Genomic DNA, 15,000 nt, shown 5'->3' on the forward strand with positions numbered 1-15,000 from the left:
CTAAGACTCATAACTGGTTAGTAGGAAAATAGAATCCCAAAAGGGGAAAAGTTCTTATCCCTTCCTTCTTAAACACATAAAACTAAAAAAAAAGTATAGTAAGATTGTCCACATAGCAGAATTACTCATGGCCTTCATTTACTCATCAGATTAGACTAAAGGAAACACCGGGAAATGTCCTGGCCAAATGTGAGGACTTGTGCTTGAAGGACAAGACTTCTGAGACAGACATCACAACGACCTGCGTAGGCTTTGATTACTTTCCCGGAAAGAGATTCAGCAGCTACAACTTCAACCTGGAGTACACAGAGACCAAATGCCTCACATACAGGCCCCTGGGACAGTTCGACGAAGTCCGCTACAAGAAGGCAAACGGAAGTTTTCACATGAGGGAAGTCTGCTATGAAGGTGAGTATGGAGAGATAGTTTGCAATTAGTGGTTAGAGTTCTCTTGCTTGATGGTACATTCAAGCATACTATTCTATCTCGTCCCTTACTTCCTTATCTCCATAAGCTATCCTCCCTATTGGAGCCCTTGTGCTCATAGCATTATGCTTTTCCAATTAGGGTTGCAGTTTATCTAGTAATAATAATGATGATAATTAAGCTGCGGGGTCTAAATCTAGGTTAGATAGCTAGGTTCTAGTTGAAGAGTAAAGTTAACTCAATGGATTATTATCAGCTGGGACATTTAATACTGAAAAATTAGTACTAAGGTGTGTGTGTGATGAGATATTACAAAGTTAAAGAGTTGGTACAAAGTTTATCTATCTACTTTTAGAAATGTAAATCCAAAGAATTTATTAAACTTATTCTTTTCAAATAAGAGGAGATATTTTGCAGTTAAATCTTGGGTGTTTCGCCAATTTAAACACTTTAGTTTAATTCTAAGTATCATCTTATAATAATTTGAATACTAGAACATGTAAACTTTTGAATACCCATCTCTCATCCTAACCTCATCAGTTTTTCAGGAACATTTAAAGGGTCACGAACATTTTCTAATAACAATCAGTTATTTAAACAACTAGTCATATATGAATTTGTAAGCAGAAATATAACATAGCCCAAACAATTTTTACCCATCAGGAAATAAACTCATCATCCCATCCTTTGTCTCTGTAAAATTAAGATCTCTAATCTCCTTACCAGCCTCAGCTGTCAAAACAGAGTGCCCAACTATGAAATACGTCATCGAGAGGATCAGAGAAATGGATTTCCTGCCTCATGATTCCATCACTGTCCAAGCCAAGTCCCTTGAGGAGTGCCAGGATAAGTAAGCATTGGTTTTCTTATTCCAGTTTAAGAAACATATATGTTTAATATTTGTAACCGGTGTTTGAGTCAATATCCAGAGAATAACTAATAGTTAATTATGTAAAGCCAGCTAAAGAAAAATACGTTTAGTATTTGTAACAGGTGTTTGAGTCAATACCCAGAGAATAACTAATAGTTAATTATGTAAAGCCAGCTAAAGAAAAATACGTTTAGTATTTGTAACAGGTGTTTGAGTCAATACCCAGAGAATAACTAATAGTTAATTATGTAAAGCCAGCTAAAGAAAAATATCTGTTTAATATTTGTAACAGGTGTCTGAGTCAATACCCAGAGAATAACTAATTGTTAATTATGTAAAGCCAGCTAAAGAAAAATATCTGTTTGATATTGTAACAGGTGTTTGAGTCAATATCCAGAGAATAACTAATAGTTAATTATGTAAAGCCAGCTAAAGAAAAATATCGGTTTGATATTGTAACAGGTGTTTGAGTCAATATCCAGAGAATAACTAATTGTTAATTATGTAAAGCCAGCTAAAGAAAAATATCGGTTTGATATTGTAACAGGTGTTTGAGTCAATATCCAGAGAATAACTAATTGTTAATTATGTAAAGCCAGCTAAAGAAAAATATCTGTTTAATATTTGTAACAGGTGTTTGAGTCAATACGCAGAGGAGAATGTCAACAACACCAGGGTTTGTCGAGCTGGTTCGTTTGACCATGAAAACACGAGGTGTTACCATACGGGCTATACCAGGAGAACACACCCACATAAGCTCCAGCCAAACCCAAGATTCGATTACTTCGAAAATACCTGCCTCTCAGGTAAGTCCCTCAAATATATAGTTACAAGACCTTTTCTCTCTAATTTTTATCCATGTGTGCCTTAATTACAGTTATGGAACCCTTTCCCTCTAATTTTTATCCAAGTGTGCCTTAAATCAAATGGAAAATAAGGTAAATTACTTGACTGAAATGGCATTTATTCCTTAAATCTTCGTATTTTATACCTTTTCCCTGTAATTTTTATCCACGCGTGCCTTAAATCAAATGGAAAATAAGGTAAATTACTTGATTGAAATGGCATTTGTTCCTTAAATCTTCGTATTTTATACCTTTTCCCTCTGATTTTTATCCATTTGTGCCTTCTATATCCATTTGTGCCTTATATCAAATTAAAAATAAGATAAATTGATTGATTGAAATGGCATTTGTTCCTTAAATCTTTGTATAATACGTTGGGATTTCTCTTGCTTGAGGGTACACTCTGGCACACTATTCTATCTTATTTCTCTCACTCTTTTTTAAAGTTTTTATACTTTACATATAAAAGATTTAGTCTTATCTTGTTACCTTATTTAATGGTACACTCGAGCACACTACTCTATTTCATTTCTCTTCTGCTTTTTTATATGAAAGATTTACTTTAATGCTGTTGCCGTTCTTAAAATATTTCACTTTAACTGTTGATTACATCTCTTGTAGGTCATTTCCTTATTTCCTTTCCTCACTGGGCTATTTTCCCTCCTGGAGCCCTTGGGCTTATAGCATTCTGCTTTTCCAGCTAGGGTTGTAGCTTAGAAAATAATAATAATAATAATAATAATAATAATAATAATAATAATAATAATAATAATAATAATAATAAATGAAACCTCACCAATCTTTCCACCAACAGTGGACCGAAGGTGCCCCAAGAACAAGCTCATGTTCGTCAAGGAAACGAACCGGGAACTGGGTGGTCCGTACGACATCCTAGTCCAAACTGGGATGACCCACGAGGAGTGCAAGGCCAAGTGTCTGGATGGGGAGGACATCCTCTGTAGGAGCTTCGAGTACGAGGCCCAGACGAAGACGTGTGTCCTCTCTGACGAGGACTCCTACAGCAGGGCCAGTGATATGAGGCCGTCTCTCTCTGACAAGAATGAGTATTATGAGCTTCTTTGCATCGATGGAGGTGAGTGGAGACGAAGGGGCAGGTTACATGTGGGAGCTGTGAGCAATTAGGCATTGATTTTTGTGGATGAATAAACCAGATATATATGTATATATATTTATAAATAAAGAAATATATATATATATGTATATATATATATATATATATATATATATATGTGTGTGTGTGTGTGTGTGTGAGTGCGTGCGTGCGTGCGTGCGTGTGTGTGAGTGCGTGTGTGTGTGTGTGTGTGTGTGTGAGTGCATGTGTGTGTGTGAGTGCGTGTGTGTGTGCGTGTGTGTGTGTGAGTGCGTGTGTGTGTGCGTGTGTGTATGTAAAACCCACAGGACACGTAATGCTCAGAGGCCAAAAAAAACGACAGGGAAAATCAAAATAATATTGTTGTTGACGTCTTCAACGACGAAATAGTCAAATTTCACTCAATATTTTCCCCTGTTTTTGCATAACATTCATCCATTTATAGTCCTGATGAAAAGACAACTTTAAGTTTCATTTTCCAAAAGAGATAATAATAACCTCTCTGCTTCAGATAACGTGAAAGGAGAATACGTCTTTGAGGATTCCGACACACAACAGTTAAACCAAAGAAGGTACCGAGATGTCCGAACAGCATTCCAGCTCTTCAGAAACAGCAGGCTTCAACTTAATTCTGGGTAAAATTACTCTACGTTCTTATAATCTTATTCCCTCTAGCCTTAACCCGTTAAGGCAGTGGTTTCCAACCACAGGGTCGCGGCCAAAATTAGGGTCGCGAGAGCATTTCAGAAGGTCGGCAGAGTCTTACAAAAATATATCTCAATAAATCAGAGCTTTTCACATTTTTATTTTTATTAATGTAGCAGATATACTTTAGTAGGGCATGGTAAGGATTCTACTGGACACATAGTAACAAATATGGCGTGGTTCTAAAACACCAGACCACCTATATGGTTGGATTTAAGGTCGCTACTCCAGGTTAAGACTACATTTAGGGTTACAACCAAAAATGCTGGGAAAAACTGCTTTGAATATAGAACTCAATACTGTCAGTTCTAGTGCAGTGCATAATAAGCATTAGCTAAGATGCTTGGCTGCTGCCTTTCAGCTCCAAGCTATGCCATCTTATTTTCCTTCTAATGACCTATCTTCCTCTTGCTGTCCAACACCTTTTAACATTTACCTCATAGTGGAACAGACGAATGGTCTCCCCAGCTACAGAACTGGGTCAACTTTTCCCATGTTCCAAATCTTGCTTTGTTCCTATCTTCTACTGGCCTTGTAGCTTCCAAAGCTGAAAATTATTCAACTTCCTTTTTGTTAGCTTGTCATTAAATCCATACCAACTAGAGTTACTTCTGCCTTTACAACTTCCCAGATCTTTGTAAACTATACAAAGTTTGACTTTGTAGGAGATCAGGGAGCCCCAATTCCTGTAACAAACATCCAAGGAAATTCCAGTTCTTAGCCAATATTGCAATATTCCCATCTGTTGCAGGTCTCGCAGTCTCAAGGCCTCCCAAGCTTGGGATCTTTCAGCCACTTCGGGTTTTAGAAAACTACAGCCTTAGCAGTCCTCATGATTCCCTTGCCCTACACAAATTTTTCTACACTGAAGACTCTCTCTTACTCATATCTATTCTTATTCCTATTCCCAGTTAACCTTAGAGATAAAGCTAGTTCTACAATTATGGATTTCAATTTAATATCAGGAAGTTCCCTGATCCCTGGGGAGACCCAGGGGACCCAGAAAGTTCCTCTAAGTCATGGGGAGGGCCAAGAATTTTCCCTGAGCCCTGGGGAAGGCCAAGATGGTCCAGAAAAGGAAGTTCCCCTGAATCCTGGGGAGGCCCAAGGGGGCTCAGATAGTTCCACTGAGACCTGGGGAGGCCCAGGAAGACTAAGGAAGTCCCCTTTAGGGAGCACAACTGAAGAGTCGTCAAGGTCCAGTTGATAAAAGCTTAATCAACATACAGGCTGTGAGTTATCCAAGATATACATTTTCTTACGTTAAAAAATTCTTGTACTTCTCAGACTCGTTCAAGATAATCTTTAAAAAATCAAGATTCTAAGTTAGCTCATCGTATGCAGCTACCTGAGATTCATTTCTTTTCAGAGTATGTTATGACGTGTAAGAGAAAAAGTTCTGTTCACATGAGATTCTAATCTATTCCAATCTTCAGCATTTTAAATTTTACTGTGGTAGGTTTGCCAGGGCACCAGCCACCCGTTGAGATACTACTGCTAGAGAGTTATGGGGTCCTTTGACTGGCCAGACAGTACTACATTGGATCCTTCTCTCTGGTTACAGTTCACTTTCCCTTTGCATACTCATACACCGAATAGTCTGGCCTATTCTTTACATATTCTCCTCTGTCCTCATACACCTGACAACACAGAGATTACCAATCAATTCTTCTTCACCGAAGGGGTTAACTACTGCACTGTACTTGCTCAGTGGCCACTTTCCTCTTGGTAAGGGTAGAAGAGACTCTTTTGCTAAGGTAAGCAGCTCTTCTAAGAGAAGGACACTCCAAAATTAAACCATTGTTCTCTAGTCTTGGGTAATGCCATAACCTCTGTACCATGGTTTTCCACTGTCAGGGGTTACAGTTCTCTTGCTTGAGGGTACACTCGGGCACACTATTCTATCTTATTTCTCTTCCTCTTGTTTTGTTAAAGTTTTTATTAATTTACATAAGAAATATCTAATTTAATTTGGTTACTGTTCTTGAAATAATCGATTTTTTCTTGTTTCCTTTCCTCACTGGGCTATTTTCCCTGTTGAGGCCCCTGGGCTTATAGCATCCTGCTTTTCCAACTAGGGTTGTAGCTTAGCAAATAATAATAATAATAATAATAATAATAATAATAATAATAATAATAATAATAATAGTGAAGCATCAGCAGATCTGCTAAAACTAAAATCCTCTTTAATCCTTTGCCAGTAAATTCTACCTAAATAACAAAATCCTTCTTTCCAGTTTCCGAGGCAACAGAGGACGCGAACGTTCCCGCTTGACCTTAGCCGAATGCCTGGACGAGTGTTTGGAGGAGCGGTCTTTCACCTGCCGATCAGTCATGTACTCAGAGAGGTACCAGACGTGTCAGCTTTCCGAGTACGACCAGCTCAACGGAAACCTCGTCTACGACAACGAGATGGACTACTACGAAAACCTTATGGGTATGTTCTCATTCGATTTTGGAGTCGTTCATTGCCTTCTTTGCTTGGTTATACTTCGCAATCTGGAGTGTTTACAAGTAGGCTGACAAATTTTATGTTGCTAGGGTAGTGGAACATAATGTAATTACTGCCTCAGAGAGAAAAATAGCACTAGAACAAGAATAAATATTAAAAATAGCATATTATGAAAAAGGAAAGTTTTATAAATAGGGTGAAACTACAAGAAAAAATATTACTAATACATTAATTCGGCTTGAAAAATATTGCCGCCGTGGTTGCATGTATCTGTTACCATGGATATAAAAAGGTTCCATCATTAGAAGGGAGCATCAAAGGAAAGCCCTAAGTCAACATCTGAAAACCTTAATTGGGTGACAGAATATATCTATATGAAAGGAATTATCTAGGAGAAGTTTTATTGAATTAAAATCTCATATTCAGCATGATAGGCCTTTGAAGTTCCTCAGGTGATTTGATCCCAAAAGAGTAATTTTTTTATGAATGAAAAACATCTAAGTTTAACTTTTCATTTCTATGAATTAAACATCGGTAATATCTCGTATGAAAAACTATAGTTGAATGAACTTGAACCCAGATACTTTTTGATTTCTAAAAATGATAAAGATTCCGTACTTGCTATGAATATTTATAATAAATCTGAAATCTCACAATACGTACTTATGCAAATTATTCATTAGTAAACCATGCAAATATATTCATGCATCTAGATAAAGCTGTGTGTATGTACAAAAAATATACATGTAAATATACAGTATGTAGTTATATAGATTCATACATACATATGTGTGCATATACCGGTGTATGTATGTATGTATGTATGTATGTATGTATATATATATATATGTATATATATCTATTTATATATATATATATATATATATATATATATATATATATATATATATATATATATATATATATATTTAATAATTTTAACTTATGAACGTACGCCAGGTTTGGTCCTTTAAGAATCCCTTATTCCAAATCTAAGATATTTTGAAAAGAAAAAAAAAATTAAGAAAACTAACTGTTGATAAAACCTCCCATCATAAAATTTCTGTCAAGACATAAATATACATTAATATTGTATATGTATATACATGTATACGTAATTCCATCATCTAAGTAGCCCCTGTTGCATACAAGACACCAACAGAGGGACTTCCTAAGTGGGCTAAAGGGTTCTTAGTTTACCTTTTTTAGAATCTTTTATTTCTGTGACTTGACACGGTATGTTCACGAAAGAGAGAGAGAGAGAGAGAGAGAGAGAGAGAGAGAGAGAGAGAGAGAGAGAGAGAGAGAGAGAGAGAGAGAGAGTAGGAGATCCCCTTTCCTCTCTATAACAATAATAAGACCCGGCTGGACACCCTTTCTCCCCCTTTTACAAAAAACGACACAATCTTAAAAGGCTTTGAATTTTATGGAAAATCTTAAGTGCTCAGGGTAGCTCTATATAGTCTTGATGTATGTGCATCCGTACGTTTGTTCTTCCCTTTCCCAAATATACCAGGTATGAATTAAGTGAAACTTGACTTAATGACCTGTGAATTTCCTATAAGGACTTGTGTTAAACCTATAGTTTATTTATTGAAAACTTCTGATCTTGTGTGATTTTTATGGATCTTTTGAGTGATGATTGTTGATTTTGAGTGAGGACTACGGATGTATGATGAAGTAGATGCCGAATGGAGCTTTATAAGTAGTATTTTGCCTATTTGATAAACAGAGGACACTTCTTAGCAATTGACCAAGGTAACTAGATTAGAATATTTAATACATATTTCACCGTATGAAGACTATATGGTATAAAATTACTTGTATTTACATCAAAAGTTTAATAACTTAATTCATATTAATTTACAACAAATACCCAAATATTACAGTTGGATCTAATTGATGAATAATTCATTTAATTTCTGTCCTATCTGCTTTATACCAAATTAGAGATAGGGCAAATTGTTTTATGAATACAATGTTTCTCCGTGAAGTCTTCATGCTTCCAATTTTCATATCTATAAAATACATTCAATAGACAGTAATATACTTTAATTACTTATGATTAACTGTGTCCAGTACTTCTTTTCCCATTGCACCATGGGTACACTAATTGTCAATTGAGTTCTGGATCTTTTGGTTCTTCAAAACACTGACTAAAACCAGTAAAATGCTTAACCTAGACTAGAGTAGATCGATGGTGCTAGAGACACTAGTTTCAGAAGTTTTGAGAAAGAATCCCATGCTTATGCTCACGAGGTTTGCCCTTGTTAGAAAACCTGGTGGTGAATCGAGCCGAAGGGTCCGCCGGCGCTGTAGCCGCCGGGGACAGGACTGGCGTACCTGCAGATCATAGTTCCTCAGGAGGCGTTAGAGAATCAGGTCCGGGGAGCGCCGGTCAGACAGGTCTTAACCGGCCGGTCTCTGGCAGTAGGTTTTCCACTGTCAGTGAATCTGGCACTAGAGTGAGTTCGGGCAACTCCTTCTCAGGCAGTGGTGGCTTTGAAGGATCGGGCTCCGGCAGCAACAGTGCCGGTAGTTTTGGAGGGGCCAACAATTTCAGCAACTCAAGAGGTGGCAGCAACAGTTTTGGCAGCTCTGGAAGTGGCAGCAGTGGCTTTAGTGGATCTGGAAGTGGCAGCAATGGCTTTGGCAGTTCTGGAAGTGGCAGCGATGGTTTTGGTGGCTCTAGGGGCACCAGTGATGGTTTTGGTGGCTCTAGGGGTACCAGCAATGCCTTTGGTGGCTCTAGAGGGAGTACCAATGGTTTTGGTGGATCCAGAGGAGGAAGTGGTGGTTTTGGCAGTGGTAACTTTGATAGCAGAGGAAGTGAAACTGGAGACAGTCGTTTTGGTAGTAGCAGTGACAGGAGATTCCGACCTTCAAGTGGTGCTCTCGACGGCCAGCCTGGACTCTTCAACCCCATCAGCACTGACTTTAGAGAAACCACCAATAATGGAGGACGTCAAACTAGTAGCTTTGGATTTGACAGCAGAAGGCCATCAGGCGGGCTTGGATTTAACACCGGCACCTTTGGAGGAGAACGCCCAATTGATTCAACGGGAGCGACCAGAGGAACTGCTGTGTCCCCCATGGACAGCGGGGAAGGTACAGCCAATAAGCATGAATTGAAATTCTGGCTTTTTAAATGTTACCATGAAAAGTGTTTCAAGTGCATGGCATTCTTTTCGCTTATAACCATTATCAGTTTTGCATGAATACCATTATAAGTGTGTGCAGTTTAACCATAACCCTGCATGAGTGTGTTTTCAAACAATTCCATAATTTGCATGGATGCTTTTTACTAATTTTTGGAATCCCTTAAGATGCAGTAAATATATTACTTGTACATCCTCTTTCTCAGAAGCTGATGTGTTACCAATGAGAAAACGGTGCATGGCTTTCAATTATTCAGCCGTTTCTGCATGAAAAACAATATGCAATGAGGATTAACAGTTTTGCGCCACAGCTACAGTTATATTCCAGGCATATTTCATGACCTAGAAGTGAGCAAGCGATTTAATGAATACAGTGCTATCACTTCAGGTAACAAGGCAAGAAGAACCAGTAGAAGACCTAAGACACTGACAATTTCTTCATCTTGTTTCACACGATTCTTCGGAGGATATCTATTGGTTCTGATACCCACACAGAACAGTTACAACCAAGTATTGCATGAAGAATTCTAACCATATGCTTTCAAACTCATCAAGAAAACATTTTGGTGTATAAACATAAATCACAACCTTTGTTACCAAAGATCTTAAATAGCAAATATAACTTGTATGGAAGAGTATTTGCATCCATTGATGCTTAGAAGTATGGCTGATCTCTTTCTTTTAGATCAGCATTTCTGAGATCACATCTATTTCTTTTTTATTTGGCATATCTGTAGACATTTAGCCATATCTTTATCTGTCAAATCTGTACTAACATAACTTTTTAATGCCAGAGGGGTTACTACTCAGTTGCTAGTATTATCAAACAACTGCCACTTAACAGGTCATTCTCCAACTACTGCAGTAGAGTAAAATATGCTGTCCTTTTTATTTCAAGTGAAATGAAGTTCATATATGTATTTTTTTTAAATTTTGGCCAGTCTTGTATGGATTTCTGTATTTCAATAACGTGAAAAGAACTAGAAATTTTCTAATGTAAGCAAAACCTAAAACTTATTAGGGTATTTACTTAGTAATCTAAATAAGTATACTGGAATGGTAGTATAAATAGTCTTAGATTTTTCACAGAATCAATTTTCATCATTTACAAAGACTTAGAAAGTTAATAAATCACAAAAAAAAAAAAAATAGGATTCAGGTTGATTTTAGGTGAAACTTTTAATCAGCTATCTAGTATAGGTCATAAGTATATCTTGATGAAGTATATACACAGCTCTAGCTACACTTTTTCACCCTACTTTACACTTTTACTCACAGTAGTGGAAACATAGTTACAGCATTATGATCATAGCCACTGTGTGACTAAACTAACAAACCAAAAATACTCAAAAGCTAACGTTGACTTACAAAAGCACTTTTATGTTTTGCAGCCACTGTTGATCTCATTAATCTAACCACTGTGTGACAAAACAGCCAAGAGTAAACTCCCACGTAGCACCAGCTGCCGCATCGTAATACACAACAGAAGGAGCTGAATTGGCATGTAGTGTACTCTCTGTAGCTTACTGATGAAAGCCCATCTTGGGCGAACCATTACCTTTCAGGAGCCAACAGTGTTGTTGGTATTTCAGGCAACAGCATTGGTTTTGGCAGTAGCAGTAGCAGCAGCAGCAGACCATACAACCGGCCGCCGCCCTACAGTGGAGGCTCATCCTTTGGCGGGGGCTCGTCTTTCGGTAGCTCCTCTGGTGATCCGTTCGGGTCTTCCAGCGGAGGCTTGGCATCCTCTAGGTGCTATGATTCCGATAATTTTGAGCCAGTAGGCACACGACTGAGACTCCGCTCACCCTACATTCGGGACTATATGACAGTTAGCTCCCTAAGTGATTGCAAGAGGGAGTGTCTAGCCCAGAGGTCGTACACCTGCCGCAGCTTCAACTACAGGTGTGTATTGAGACAAAGATATTTTCATAAGATCATAAGGACTCTAGACGACAATGTACTTGTGTTAAAAGTCAGGATTCTTGAGACTAAGTGAGCAAGGATACTTTAATCATTGAAGTAAAAATCACAGTTGTTTACTTAACAAAGAATAAACGGTTAAATATTGCACTTTATCAGGAAATGAAAAATAATCGTGAAACTAGAAATTAATTCATTATGAGGAAGGTGTGATATTTTGTTTGTTTCAGTTAAAGTCTAAATGCACTTTATCCTTAACTTGAGTATTTTCTAGCTTTCAATACCTTTCATTGATATAATACTCAGGAACCTACATGTACAACTGATGACTTCACTTCCTATTTTTTTCATGTTCAGTTATGAGTAAATTCAGCTGCTGTATCTAGAAAACCTGTTCTACAGTTTTTTCTAAATATGGTCATCACTCTAGTATAATTCTGTTCTACTCTTTTGGTTTTCATGTGCCTTCTATTCATCATCTTCAGTCACTATTCAAAACTTTTCCTTTTTTCTTTTTTCTTGATTGTTTAATTTTGTTGTCCAATTTCTTGGTTAGTCCCTTTGTATGCGCATTCCATGTCCATATCCAGCGTTAAGTAGCCATTCCCTTCGCAAACAAGAAAAAAAACATACATCTTATCCTTATTGCAATAAAATCTGACCCCATTAAATGAATCAGAGAACCTCTGAATTAATGCAAAAACCTTATTTAAATCAAACTTATTCAATTTCCTATACAGTCAAGATTCCCCTTAGTGTTTAGACCTTGAGTGTGGTACCTGAATTCAATTCTCGTCCTCACTGGAAACATATTCAATAGTCCAAATAGTTAAGATTCCACAAAGTATTCAGACTTAGAATACGGCACCTAAATTAAATTCCCGGCATCACGTCCACATCAATTCACGTTCTTCATTTCACAGATAATTTCTTTCATCTTTGTCTGTCACTCATTAAAATTCACTCCACATCCCAGTAGAGCCCATCACAGGTCTTACCTATAAGCATGTTCTTAGGTATGGAACCACTAGGGATAATTGCGAGCTATCCAACGAAGACACCCACACCTACCTCCGGCTGGATAATCCTTCGCACTTCGATACAGATGCAAGCAGTGACTACTTCGAGCACTCAGGGCAGCGATCAGCCGATTGCCAAGAGGGTAAGCCTCGTGACATACCCAAATGGTGCTGTGACTTATCATATGATGTGTTCATTTCACTGTGTGATTCTTTGCAGCCGTGTTGATGCATCAACTCTGCTTTCTCTTGGCTTGAAATGACTTGGATTGCTCAGACCAAAAGTAAACTATTTAGTATCAAAGATTTGATTAACTCAAACCAGACTTGTGGCTACAGATGCCTTCAAACACACTGTATTTAATAAACAATTACATGGTCAGCAATCCAGCTCCTTGCATAGCTAAATTAGGATACCTGATTTGGTTACTTTTCTCTACATGTAGCCACCAGGACCCTACATTTGTGGCAGTAATCCAAATGTTTAAACACTTTCTACAGGTACCAACCGACCAAAACCAAGGATTAACTGGAGCCATTGTGGTCATCCAATTGTCAACAGATGTTTAAATCAGTCTTAGATCAAGCACAAACCCAAACCAGAGATCATGGCGAAAACGTATTAACCTCGAATTATGTCTCTTTTTTTCCTTTAATTTCTAGATCCTTTACCCCAGAGAACTGCGAGTTGTCAGACCTGGACACCAGTACATTACCGGTGTCTAATGACACGTACTTTGAGGACATGACACTTTACCAGTATTACGAAAGACAAACACTGGATGAGTGTCTGGAGGGTTAGTAGGTCAATTTTATAGGCATGTGAAGGAAAATGAAATTCAGATTTTGGGAATATATCTACCTACCTGTAGTCCACCTCTTCCCATGCTACCCCCAACCCTTGCCCGAGGAGCTGATGTTGTAGAGGCAAATCCTCTAGCCCATCTCTTCTCATGCTATCCCCAATCCTTGCCCGAGACGCTGTTGTTGCAGAGGCAAAGTCTCAACCCTAAACCTACCTCTCATTCTCAAGCACAAATTTGATATCCGTAACAGAAATCCTTCGCATACTCGTAGTTCCTCCCCTGAACTCTAGGCACAAATATGTAACCTAAGGATAGAAATACAAATTGTTTACCTTCTTGTAGGCTCCTGGCTCTTCCAATCCCTTTTCGAGCACAGATTTGTTATGTATGATGGATCATACCAGATATATACTCAATCGTAATTACTCCCATGAACTTTTGAGCACAAACATGTAGCCTTAATTGTACTACTCATTCATTCTTTAGGATTAGCAATTCCTCCTATCCATCATGAGCACGAATTTGGTATCTATGATGAGTATCAAAATGGTCTAGGATCTCGAGCACAGATTTGATATCTATGACTTGGAAAACTAGTTGCATTTATACTGGGAAGCCTCCTACCAACTCTCTAGCACATATTTGACATCTATAAAGAGCTATAAAGTTTGTTTACCTAATTCCAACTTATATCATAGGTCTTTGAACAAATATTTGATGTTTATGAGGAGTAATTTCTCGTGTTTTAGAAAGGACACACCGTCTGTTGAAATTTATTGACGTGATCACCAGAGGGTTAATTCTTCTAGACTTCTCTCTTTCTCTCATTAATATTATCATCTGTAGCTCTCTTTTTTCTTGCAGATCATCAAATACATGTTGGTGAGACTGTTGGGTGTATCTACTGTTGTATTTACTGTATTGTGTAGATATTGTATTGTATCAATTTACCTTGCCATGCGATCTTTAATAAATATGTTCTTTTTTGAGTAGATTATTATCCACAGGTTCTTGTGTTCTTCTTTCTCTGACAATGACTGACTTTCAGGTCTTCAGTTGTAACCAAAACTATGTTCTTTTTAGACGAATTCATTGATGATATTAAAAGCGTTATGCAAACGTCGTCTACTCTTAACAAATGTAATTATTGTCCAAGGTATTTTGTGTTACATGTATGTATATATATATATATATATATATATATATATATATATATATATATATATATATATATATATATATATATATATATATATATATATACAGTTCACTTAAAAAACCCTAATTTTAATCGGAAAGTCACCGTAAAATAAACTGTTCTCAGTCGTATTTCAGTAAAATACATGCGACCGTAATTTTAACCCTACTTTGTTATTATCTTTTACTGGTTGGTGACCGTAATATCAATACTTTACGTCAATATATCCGTTTTGAAAACGGTAAATGCCTGGCAGATTTTCAAGTGTATACATATATTCCCCTGCTAATATTTTAATGCCCATCTTAGCAATTTCCAAACATTATTCGAAAACGTTCCATGCAAAGTTGCAAACCTTAATAGCCAAACACTAAGAATATCTGAAAACGTTTTTCTATTTTCTTTATTTTTTTTTTTTTTTTTTACTTCCGATGATTATTTGCAAACCTTATTTCCTATGAGGAATCAGATAAGTTAATCAATAAA

General features: G+C 37.3%; 1 protein-coding gene across 1 annotated transcript in view; it reads left to right on the top strand.

The window, feature by feature from the left end:
* Positions 1 to 15,000, top strand: part of LOC137659277 (uncharacterized) — a 32,974-nt gene that overhangs the window by 7,509 nt on the left and 10,465 nt on the right. Inside the window, exons 3-11 of the mRNA XM_068394305.1 lie at positions 150 to 408; positions 1,153 to 1,276; positions 1,931 to 2,103; positions 2,957 to 3,235; positions 3,765 to 3,888; positions 6,196 to 6,395; positions 8,685 to 9,518; positions 11,134 to 11,473; positions 12,508 to 12,653. Coding sequence (XP_068250406.1) covers positions 150 to 408; positions 1,153 to 1,276; positions 1,931 to 2,103; positions 2,957 to 3,235; positions 3,765 to 3,888; positions 6,196 to 6,395; positions 8,685 to 9,518; positions 11,134 to 11,473; positions 12,508 to 12,653 — 2,479 coding nt within the window. The remainder of the gene's footprint in view (positions 1 to 149; positions 409 to 1,152; positions 1,277 to 1,930; positions 2,104 to 2,956; positions 3,236 to 3,764; positions 3,889 to 6,195; positions 6,396 to 8,684; positions 9,519 to 11,133; positions 11,474 to 12,507; positions 12,654 to 15,000) is intronic.

This window comes from Palaemon carinicauda, chromosome 19 (assembly GCF_036898095.1).
Source record: "Palaemon carinicauda isolate YSFRI2023 chromosome 19, ASM3689809v2, whole genome shotgun sequence".
NCBI lineage: Eukaryota > Metazoa > Arthropoda > Malacostraca > Decapoda > Palaemonidae > Palaemon > Palaemon carinicauda.